The sequence below is a fragment of the Sparus aurata genome, chromosome 11 (genome assembly GCF_900880675.1).
Source record: "Sparus aurata chromosome 11, fSpaAur1.1, whole genome shotgun sequence".
Lineage (NCBI taxonomy): Eukaryota > Metazoa > Chordata > Actinopteri > Spariformes > Sparidae > Sparus > Sparus aurata.
The window spans coordinates 2,337,385-2,349,609 of record NC_044197.1 but is presented as its reverse complement, the minus strand read 5'-3'; the positions used below and the strand labels follow the sequence as shown (position 1 = coordinate 2,349,609).

At 41.8% G+C, this 12,225-nt stretch overlaps 1 protein-coding gene across 1 annotated transcript in view; it reads left to right on the top strand.

Annotated features, from left to right (window-relative positions):
* The window catches only part of LOC115591658 (uncharacterized protein C1orf87-like), a 32,578-nt gene that overhangs the window by 19,289 nt on the left and 1,064 nt on the right, over window positions 1-12,225 (top strand). Inside the window, exons 2-6 of the mRNA XM_030433834.1 lie at window positions 9,110-9,236; window positions 9,345-9,507; window positions 10,239-10,358; window positions 10,942-11,187; window positions 12,088-12,159. Of these exons, the coding sequence (XP_030289694.1) occupies window positions 9,110-9,236; window positions 9,345-9,507; window positions 10,239-10,358; window positions 10,942-11,187; window positions 12,088-12,159 (728 nt within the window). The remainder of the gene's footprint in view (window positions 1-9,109; window positions 9,237-9,344; window positions 9,508-10,238; window positions 10,359-10,941; window positions 11,188-12,087; window positions 12,160-12,225) is intronic.

The window sequence follows — 12,225 nt, the reverse complement described above, 5'->3', positions numbered from 1 at the left end:
ACACACTCAGCACTCACACATTTATGATATGTGTGTGTCTCCTGGGTATCCTCCGGCAGACAGATAAGAGGCAGCAGGAGAAGCCCAGGATGGCCCTCTGCTGTAGATGATTGTCAGCTTCGGAAATTCAGAGCAGATTTACGTCAGTCTGCCGTGAACAGCAGCCTTCCTCTGGGCTCAACACACTCACATGTTGTGTGACTTTAATATTTCATCGTGCAAGCTGCAGCGTATCCGTCTGAGGAAGGTGACTTTATTAGTGCAGCGACTGTTGCAGAGATTAGTCTGCAGATGTTTGATCCTGCATGTTATTACAGCTCGATGATGCTCAAACACTGAGGGGTGTGAGGTCATTTTTACCTTCTTAATAAGAAAGACACTTTAAAATGTGCGACTGAATGACGTTTATTAGCTTAATGTTTAACTAAACTGCCTGTAGCCAAAAAATCTTGCAAATTAATGGAGATTAACAGAGTTAAGTCATAGATTTAGAGGAATGGATAGCATTTTAACGTTCTTACGCTAAGAAACAACAAGCCTGGCTCAGATTAAAGGTAGAAAATACACCTTTGTAATGAATGTTGTGCGTCAGAGGAAATGCATTTCTTAATTTTCTTATTTTTATCTTCAGCTGTAAATATATATAAACCTTTAACGTTACACATGCACACAGCATGGAATCAACACTTTACATCTTATTTTGTATAAAAACACTGTGATCTGTCAGTGTCCAGTCTTTGTGCTAGGCTAAGCTAAGCTAACGGCTGCTGGCTGATGCAGTCTGAGCATCCAACTGTCAAGAAGGTGAATATTTCCCAGCATGTTCACACTGTTTCTTTAAGAACCCCTCGTGTACATTAAAGAACATATTTCAATGTGTTTTTTTGACTGCTCTTAATTGGATTCTGTATTTATTTTATTTTTTTTCAAAAGAATGTGTTTATTATCACTAATAAATGAGGGTTTTAAGACCGGCAGAGCTCTGCAGGATCTCTGCGGCTCAACAAGATACAACTCCTCCATATAAAAGCCTTAATTAGCTGCTTTCATCTCCTGTTTGCGAACGACTCCCAGTTTGTCCTGCTTGTTCTCAGGCCTTTGATTAAAGAAGATATTAAAGTGGTAAAAAAGTAAAGATGTCAGAAGATAATTAAACAAAGCAGCTTTTGTAAATCCAGCCGTACTTTGCTTATCTGTGAGACGCTGGGCAGAGATTGGACAGTTTACCAGTCAATCTCACAAACATTCACACCTATAATTTTTTATATCCAGTTAACCTGCATGCCTTCAACAGTGGGAGGGAGAAGCAGCTCACATCATGAGAAGTTTCTATCAGGTGTCTCATTCCCACCTCATCAAATACTGACGCTTCGGGATGGCGGCTGACCTGACCTACAATCGGAAAGCATCGGCATTTGACTAGGAATGAGACTCTCTGACAAATCTGACCTTTCAAGATATAAAAATATAGAGAGAATTATAAATATTTATATCATTATCTGTTCCAACTTACAGCCCGGTTCGCCCCCAAAGTCTCAAATACATACGAAAAAGAGAAGTCCAAGGGGGGGCTTGTGTCCTGTATGTGACACAAGAGTCAAGATGAATTTGTTTTTAAGTTATGTGGGTAAGTTGCTCACATTTGCTAATTGGCACTAAACACAAAGTACAGCTGACAATGACTGGAGTGTCTTTAGTTTTACACATATTTGTTTATAAACCAAATTATGGAGCAAATTAGAAAATTGGCCTCATGGTGGCGCTAGCTGAAAAGTCACAGGATCACATGTGATTGGGATTCGTCCTCCGGGAAACCACGAATATCTGTAAAAAGCTTTTCGGCAATCCAGCTGTTGAGTTGCTTCAGTCATTCATTCACCTTTTGGGGCATCGAGTCTATCGAAGTGAAGGAACGAATAAATAAAAACAGAGATATTCTAACAGAACGGTGAAACACCACTGTCAAAATAACTTATGGATTTCAGAACTTAACATGGCTAAAAAATGAAAATAGTCAAAACTACTGACATTAATAATAAATCTACTCCTTTATACCAGTAAGAACGCAGTGAACCTGTAGGTACAATACCAGAGCCGTGAAGCTGACACACCTGAATGATATGCAGCCATGTTTAATACAATCAGTATTGATTATGTTTGACTATGTTTGAAAAGTCTAAACGGCCGGAGCGAGAAAGTCTATAACATACTGAAACCTCTGATCATGAATGGAAGCTGGAAGCAGAATGATATTTATGGCTCTTTTTGGCCTTTCAGGATCCGTTTCAACAGTTTTACACCTTAAATTCTCTGACTGAATGAAACGAGTCTGAGCTTGTAAAGCAGAATTGTGACCTGAGCCTGCCGGGTTGAAGATTTGCCGTGTTGGAGGATATTTTGGTGTTTTTGTCTGGCTTGCCGCCTGCCCTGTTGCCATGGACGATATTATCTGCTAAGCTGTCTCGCCCTGTCAGCGCCTGCTGCATCATAGTGTGCGGCCTGTTGAAGAGAAAAAGCAGGTCACTTTGAAAGCTACAGGCCCTCCCTGTCCACCGCAGAGGGGTCAGGAAAAAGCAATTTGCATTTTAACACGAGGAACAGTGCGAGTGGAGTGTCGCTGCTGCTCGAGCTCCCTGAAGGACGGAGCAGAGCCCTCCTATCACATCTGACACCTCCTTAATAGAGAGGCACGGCTCCGCTGCAGCCTGGATTTATAATCCTGGACTGATACATGCCTTTTGATTTATTACTTTTCAGTTTTTATTGTTCGGTTTATGCGATGAACATGATTTCAGTTTATTCTGCTCAGAGAGAGTTCATAATCTAAATAACAGTTCTGTAGATTTGACTGGAACCAGTACTTTGTGTACTTGAGGGATATATTTCCTCTTTGACCTCCAGCGACATGCAGCTGTACATCTCTGCAGTTCAGTGTCAAGATATAATGAATTCTCATACGTGGAATAACTGGACTATGATCAAAGGTATTTTTGTTATTACCAACAGAATCTGGGTGAGATTCTTTGTGGTTTTTAGTAACTCGAGCAGCAATGTTGGTCCAACACTTGAGACAACTACTGAATAAAATGCTGTTGACTCTAGTCAGACACTAATATCCCCAGAAGGGAAATCCTTGTAACGCCATCCTAACTGTTCACAGTGTCAACGGGAGGTAGAGGAACGGTTGTCCAACACCTCAGTTGATGTAACTCAGTTGCTAGAATAAATGCTGCTTATGAACGCCAACGCCTCGTTAAAAATGTCCAGTGGTTTCTCGCTTACAGATGTTGAAACACAGTCGTGTACTGAGTTCTCTCTCTCTCTCTCTCTGGCTTGGCAACCATCTCATCCTGCAGGAACAACGTTGATATGGACTCAACATATCTGTGGTTTGCAGTTTACTCTGGTAACTGGGCTGGATCATGACACCTACAGACCAGAGTAGCCTCAGCCTGCCTTTATAAGCGAACTGAACAAGAGGGCTCTCATATGTATGTTCGCATGGGCATCAAGACTTTAGTTTGACAAGATCAATTCATACTACATAATGTAGGCCGACAGAACAAGACCTGGACCTGATTAATTATTATTTAGGTCACATAGAGGCATCAGTGTTATAACGAGACTGTTTCATAACCAACTACAACTCTCTTGTCATAATAATATCAGTTGAGTTCTGTCTGAATGCAACATTAGCAAGCAAACATTTGCGTATTAGAAAGCTAACATGTTCAAATACGGAACAGCATCTTTTCATTCAAGATCGTGACACTTGCACCGAGGCTGACGATGTCACTCTGAAGCTCCAAAGATGTGCAGTGCACAGACAGTAAACCTTTTTGCTGGTGCAACCTGCAGGACAAACGTCTGTTTCCTCTTCCAACTGCTGGTGAAAAGCAGAGTTGTCTATGCATTTTTCGTTTACCCAACAAATTAGTGTTCTTAAGCAGAAAGAGCCTTACAGCCTCACATGTTTGCAGCGTGGCCACAGAGTGTGTTTTGGCACCCAAACATGTGACCATAAAGCTGCTGAAGGACAGCATAATGTCACATATTTCCTGTGCAGGTATGTCGAGCAGAGGGCATTTATAAAAATGTTAAATGACACTGCCATGTGAGCCAGAGGAGGGACTGGTGATGGATGGCTCGGAGCGCAGCGGGTTGTTGGACATCCGGGACGTGACGCTTTGATCAATGTGTCTCTGCACACAGCCGGTCAGGAGATGTAGTGCCTGCCATGTTCAGACCCCATTGTTTAATCCAACATATCATTTGCACGCAGGCGAAGGTTAACGAGACAGAGATAACCCATTAAATTATCAATTTATCATTCTGAATTTTATCTCCTGTTTTGTCCTTCTCTCTCCCCCCCAAAAGAAAAATCACACACACTGATACAAACACGGAGGTGCAGCCACTTACAAGCACATCTACAAACACAAACACTCCAACACGTCCGATAAAACCCTTCAGGAGTTGTTCCGTGTTTTTTTTATTCCTTGTACTTTCCTCCTTGTGTAATTTGTCTGCTTTTATCTCAGCTGAGGGATTGAGCTGGCTTTCGGGTGCATGTTTGGATAGCCCGGACATCCATTATCAGTCCGAGGCAAACCCGATTTAGAACCTCAGTAAAAGAATTACTCAGGAGGAGAGGAGAGCGCCGTGATTCTGTCACCTTCTCTTCCACCCTCGGCCCCCATCGCTGCTCTTTAATTGGGCTGCTAATCAATTAAGGCCTGTGTGCGAAAAGACCGTCTCAGCCGAGTGCATAAATGAGGCTGACAGCGGGAGCTGTGAGATGCAGAGAGGTGACTTAACAGAACACATTTTACCCCAGCGTGTCATATCCTGCTCATTATAGCTGATGCTACACAAACATTTACAAACTTTACCCACATGCACAGAAAGTGCTCCTGTTTAAATGTCTGCAGTCATTCACCTTGACCTGTTTTCACTGCAGACTATAGAGCGTTGTTAATTTAGGCCCTGGATAATGATCTTTAGGTCCACACAATGAGTCCAGCCTCACCAGACAACATCTTGTTAGCTCAGCGATCTTTTAAGATGCCACTCATCACCTTCCCATGCCCCTAAACCTTTCAGAATCTGATGACAGTTGGTATTTTAGATGTAACATTAAGTATGACGGTGATTGAAATGAACTCATCCATGCAGCATGTGGTCAGACTGAAAACAGTCCTGAGTTAAAACAGCACAGAAGGCTTTTGAAGACAATAAAATCATCTTGTTCAATCAACTTGTGAGCAAACAGCTGCATGTCTCTCCATCCAGCAGTTACAGAGCAACATAATCACTTATACTGAACTGTGTTTGTGTCACCGGATGAACTGAAGGCTGTCTTTTAGCTCAATCTTTGGTCTCCACCAACTCCTGAAGCAAATGTCTGGCTCTTCAACAGTGTGTCCAACTGTGTCTGTCTGCTGTTTGGTCTCATGTACAGTAGTTTGTGGGAGCTTGAGTGAGTGTGAACGGTTGACAAGACAATGAGCTGAAACCATTTTGTGGAGCACCCTGCGTCATGTAGACTATTTGGTCCCAACTGCAATAACAATGAAGCTACAGTCCCGACTTATCGTACCCGCACGCCAACGCTGCTCTATACACACATGAGCTCAATCTGACACTGCTAGGACTTTGTACTTGCAGCGTACAGTCGGTTTAATATTCACTCAAACTGATTCAGTCGTTTGTGTTCGCACATACAGCTCATCTGTCCAGAAAATTTCAAGGTAGGAGCGCATGTGTGAATGCAGGATGTGGGATCTGTTAGTCGTTCCAAGCGGGATGGTGCCGAACATTTTTGGACAGTCTCTCCTATAAAGTGTACAAAAATGGACAGAAGGTGTTCTTATATTCTCATATTGCATCATTACAATATTAAACCTCCTTGCACAATCACAGAAACACTATTGTGTATTATCTCTTCATATTTCCAAAGAAATGCTTTTTAAATATTACCACAAAAATAAGGAATGTGCACATGAAAAGAAACACATGAAAACAGTTAATTGTGATTCTTGGTGCTGCTGCCTCCCTGGACTGTTCGTATGAGCTCAGACACACTGGACATCACCACAGAAGCACCAGACGGGCCTTTGAGGATTCTTCAGTTGGTCTGGTGTCGACGCCTCTCTCCTCGCAGCGGCAAACGTCCTCGAGCTGTTTTTTTGTTGCTGCTCGTTTGATCATCGAGATCTGGACTCTGAGTTTGACTTTCACACCTCGGCCACGGCAGGACGTTTTAAAGAGGCCTGTGACGTGTATGGACTGACAATGCCGTGAAGAATGAGCGGCTATTTCCACAGTTATTAAGACCGTTTAATAACTTAATTCTTGCAAATCAAACGGAGAGAGGCTGAGCTCCACTGGCTGTACCTGGCGACGTGCCAGCGGTCCACCTCCTGCTTTATTCTATGAAAAGATTAGAGGCTGCAGAACTTATTGACTCAGATTTCTCCTCCAGGTATAGAGTAATTAATGTAATTAGGTCCTCTATCTCCGCTCAGGCCTCTTATCAAAGCTGTTTCCTTATCGCATCTGGAAATTTAATTAGAAAAATCTTTCCAATTAATGATTTTGCAAAATTAAAGTGAACTTCAGCTGGTTGATTCCCTTGTTAATTGTTGGCCAGAGGCATATAAAGAGAAGAGTTGGACAGCTGGACAGAGGTGGAATGGAATAACAGGATGTACATTACTTAAGCACTGCACTTAAAACTCCAACACCAATCAATATCTTTTTATATTAACAGTGAACCAAATACCATTCAGTGAGGAGCAGAACCCACAGAGGATTGGACGCGACCTGTTCAGAATCAAGTGGAACATTTAGCAGCTAAAGAGACAGATTTCTATCTCAGGAACTGGTAGAGACCAGACAGGGAACATTTAGTTAGACTGGCATTCATCGGACTGATGAAAACACGATGAAGATGACGGTGAAGATGATGGTAATACGTCTTATCTTTTAGACGCCGAAGACAAGATTCATGCAGCTTCAAGTACAGGGTTATTACTTCTCAGTTGTGGAAGAAGAATTCAGTATCCCGTTCTCAAGTAAAAGTGCTAATGAAGGTACTCCAAAAGAAGTGAAAGTCCGGCATTGAAACTTTACTACACGGGGCAATTTGTAAGATATAATAAAGAAAATAAATGAATTAACTTTATCAAGAGAATGTGAGGAACAGCAGGGTTGAGTCGTGTGAAAGACACATATGTAAAGATTTCCACTTAAGTTAGCATGCTAACCAGCTAGCCCCGGCCTGTCCTGTGTTATAAAACCTCTTTGTACCTCACAAGCTGATTGTCTGATCCTGTAGCTTCAGTCTGTGACCACCAAGTTTGTCTGATAAGTGAAAAAAAAAAAAAAAGAAATGTTCTGAATGTTTTTACGCTTACAAAACTGAACAGATAAAACTGAACACCTTCTGAATCCAAGTTTAGATCTTTTACCAAACTAAGACGAGTGAAATCGCCTCGTAAACTCATCGTAACACGCATTTCATTTAAACTTGAGATAAACGAAAACAAAACTCACTGAAGCAGTCCGAGTTCGTCTCTCCACAAATCCTCCATTCACATTCAGGATGTGAAGACTGTCGTCAACTGCCGATGCCCGACTCTGCAGCGTCATGCATCTCATGTCCTCGTCCGTCTGACTTCAACCTTCGCTGAACTCTCCCTGTGCAGGCAGATAACTAATTCGCTGATTGGGATATTTGATGATCGCCACTAATTGCTAAAGCAAAAAACAGGAACAGGAAAGAGTAAACTGAGCAGCAGTGTGAGAAGTTTATGTACCAATCACATTTCTGGATTAATATTACTGCTGCAGATGTTTAAGTTTGAGCTAATTTAAATATACTAAAGCAGTTTAACTGCTTTGACGACAATGGTGTGAACCGGGGGGGGGGGGGGGCAATTGTTGAAAAATGCATGCTAAAGTGCCCTCTTGGGAGCCAAAACACACGCTAAAGTGCCCTCTTGGTTGGCAAAACACACTGACATGATAAAACATGATAAACTGCCCTCTTGGGTGGTAAAAACACGTGCTAAAGTGCCCTCTTGGGTGGTAAAAACATGTGCTAAAGTGCCCTCTTTGTTGGCAAAAATGTGTGCTTAAGTGCCCTCTTTGGTGGCAAAAATGTGCTCTAAAGTGCCCTCTTTGGTGGCAAAAACGCACGCTAAGGTGCCCTTATTTTCGCCCCTGCCCCTCAAAAAGTCTGTGCATGCCACTGATTGACAACATCATGTTACTGATTAGAAATACTTACTTTTCAAATATATTAAAATAAAATACAGAATACTGTCATGAGAAAGAAGATTAATTCAAATAAAGGCAATTTTTTAATTCATGAATTAAAATAACAGTCCATACAAACTGATATTATTACATTTTAGCCATTTAGGAGCCTCGACATGGACAGACAGGAGCATCGAACATCGATCAGTTAGTTAATGATTAACCTGTAACTGGATGATGAGGCAACCGACTATCAATTAAAGAAAATGGTTAAACATTTGCATCCCTAGTGTAATTTCAGCAAAGCATCATATTATATAAGGTCATCACATGTGTGTAGTGTGGCTGTCAGAACGTAATCTGAGTTGTCTCTTCATCTGGCATTTTGTTTCACATTTACCTGCTGCTCACCTCTCTCCTCTACCTGTACACACATTTTAATAATGCCAGCAGAGTGCAAATGCGGCACACACACACATAAATCCCAGGTGTGTGTGTGTGTGTGCTGAAGTGCCTCCCAGGCCTCTGCAGTGTGCTGCAGGGTGGAGGCAGAGCAGTAACCATGGTGCAGAAAGAGTAAACAGGAAACTTGACACACACACACACACAGTACAAGAAATATGATCCACCTTGTTATGGAGACGTAAACTGGAAACGAGTGAAAACTAGAAAACAGAAATGGAATAACTGCACGTGTAAGTAGAGAATCGTTAAGCAGACAATGCTGAGTAAAGTGAGGAGAATCTGGTTTTTTCTTCAGGTGAAAAATAGGTTTGAGGTTTGAGCCATGCAGCCGTTGATCAGCTGTGTGATTGATGCCTCTCCTGCTCGCCGTCTCTTCCTCCAGGGAATCCTGATCACATCACCTGCATCATGGCTCAGAAAAACACATCTGGAGCGAATCCCATCCCCAGACTGGTTGTCAAGATCGTAGGCAGCAAACAGGTCAAGCAGTTTATCGAGGAGCCCCGAGAGTAAGTATACTAACAACAGAGGCTCTCACAGTGTCATTAACTGCAGATCAAAACATCCCGGGTGTCGAAGTATAAAATCCCTCACCTTCACATGTGTTTCCCAAACAGAGAATCTGGAGACGTGTCAAAGAAAGAAGAGAGTCGTCCAGTTGAAGCTGCATATGATGGTGATTTCAAGAAACCTCCAGAAAAACAGGATGTGATGGTGTCCAGCTCTGACAGGAAGGTGGAGAACAGAGTGGACTCTGCACTTTGGGCTGTCATACAGCAGGTACACACAGCATACTGCTTATATATCATAGCTTCTTAATGATCTGAGGAAATAATAACAACTTATTAAAAAAAAAAGTCTTCAAGTAAAAAGTGTGACAGGCAAAAAAAAAAACAGTAAACAAAGTGAAATATTAATTTGACTGATAAAAAATTATAATGTGATGGTGATTATGTGGTTTCAGTCTTTTGTGCACAATAATTGTACAGTGAAAATCTGATATCGTAACAGCTCTGGTTCACATTAAAGGTCCAGCTGCACGTTCTGAACTGCTTATCCTATTCAAACACGTGCAAGTAAAAGTCCTCCAGTGAAATAATCTTTCTAAACGCAGAGAAACAGTGTGCCAGAGGTTTTTATTGTAGTTTTGTGATTGTATCTCCTGAGATATAGAAGGGAGCGAGGAGGCAGGAAAGAGAGTTTCACCCAACTAACACTGAAAGGAAGAAAGAACAATATTCATACAGTTCAGATAAAGTGTTGCAAACTGAAATACCTCACTGACGCGGCAGAACTCGGCAGTATTTGTCTCTGAAATGGAGCCAAAATTGAGTCTCTGAAAGTGGAAACACTCAAGTAAAGTATGAGAACATGTAAACTGTACCTAATGTGAGTAAATGTACTTCTTCTGACCTGTGTTGTTCTAAGGGCCGCTCTATAAGAGTGTGTGAACACAGCAGACTGGACCCCAAACTGTACATGCAGATGGACTCTGCAATGTTTCTCTGCAGGTTCCTGACAGACGGTGTGTGACAGCGCCCTCTGGTGATCGCTCCAGGTCCTACATCCACCCAAAGACTCGTCACAGCTGTGAACCGAGAGCAGCTGCAGTTCTGGAGATATCAGAGGAGGTTCTTCTGTGAAATACATACGTTATAGATGCAGAGTTTAATGCAGTTAAATCATCAGGAATAACACGCAGAAACAAAACAGAGGCGGAGTCTGACCTTCTGAATTACACACAGGAGATACAGAGCTTTACTGGGAACATGAGGAGAGGCAAAAAAATCCTGCGTATACAGAAGATAAAATATTCTTTGCTCTAGAATAAAGTAGTTAACACATTTCCATTAAAAAACTAAAATTAATGATCCACCAAATAGGAGGTTTGGGCTTCCAGGCTTCCTTAAACCTTTGAATTTAATCACTGATTCTCTTTGATTAACAAGATCTGATGTCAGAACAGTTAAATAAACCGTTACAAACTCTTTGATTGAAGAACATTACAGATTCACGTACAGGCATTTAAGGTATAAAATAAGGTGGTTGTTTCCTAATGAATACAACACAAAATGGTTAAAATGACCTCAGACTTCTTTGTGTTCCATCTTCCAGCTCCATGATCCACATCACACAGTCATAGTGCAGCTCTGCTGTTAGACTGGACCGTTGCCACCATGACTGGAGATAAACTCACTTTTCTTTCCCCTGCAGAAAGGTGTGTCTGAGGACGCAGATAAGGCCGAGCTTTCCTTGGCTGTCAGAGAGGAGCTGTCTGATTGGCAGCTCTCCTCTCTGAGATCAGCAGAGGACGAAGTGGCAGCTCTCGATCTCACCTTCAGTGGGACGCTGCATCGATCTGAGATAACTCACCTGTTTCTGAAACATGATGTTCCTCTGAAGCTACCAACGTTTTCTCTGCTTCTCCAAATGTTTTCTGATACAAATGATCCAGAACAGGTACAGTCGCAATAACAGTTCAACTTCACACTTGGAAAACTGATTTTTCACTTTCTTTGTTTGCTTTGTTCTCGACAATAACTGGATAGATTTCTGGACAACTTGTCAAAGCCCTGCTGGAAAAACCAGCCTAGACCGGCACCAAAACCAGCACCAGAACACAACTTATGCTGGTCTTGCTGGTGCTGGTGCATGCAGGTTTTTCCGCAGGGCTAGTGCAGACTCACACTCATGTCGAGGTTGCTTCAAAAGGATTTTGACAGGCTTACATGACTATCTGATGACCCACAGAGACTTTATACCATTCATTACTGGCGTAATGGTGTAAATGATGAACAATTTAAAGCAACAAAAACTTGAATGTCATACAAACCATGTAAAATCAAAGATGGTGCGGGATTTCTTCTTCTTCAGGTGCTGCTCAGCAGCAGTGAGATCTGTGCTGCCACCTGTGGCCATAAACAGCATTACAACAATACTGCAGGATAAAATGGTGGTTTAAAGAGTACATAGTCACAACTCTCCACCGCCGAAATGCATATTGACACTTACACACAAAACAAATACAGAATCTTTCAGGTTGAGCTGTGCATGTCAACAAACAAGCATCAGCATTTTATCCTAACACAAGATGCACGTTCTAATAGACATTAAAATAAAACAAATTTTAAAAAAAACTCACTTGGAGCATCAACTTACCAGCCTGTAAAGTTAACCTCATACACGTTAACATCATGTAGCCTTGTGCAGTTCCAGAGTGACTTCAGACATGCTGTTTTCTTTAAATAAATCCAATTACCGCTGTACATTCTTCACATTTAGGGCGACTGTTTCACGATGTCTCACCTCAGAAATACTTGTGAACAGCATTCATGTTAGTTATATGCTTTGTGTTGTCAGATTCACTACAGAAATCTCCTACAATTTGTTAGAAGTTCTGCATTCCCCGATGAACTCCACAAAGTCAGTGAGGTAAATCCAGATAAACGAACATATCAGATTCTGTATTCTGCATCTGAACTAAAGAAGTTCTCCTTT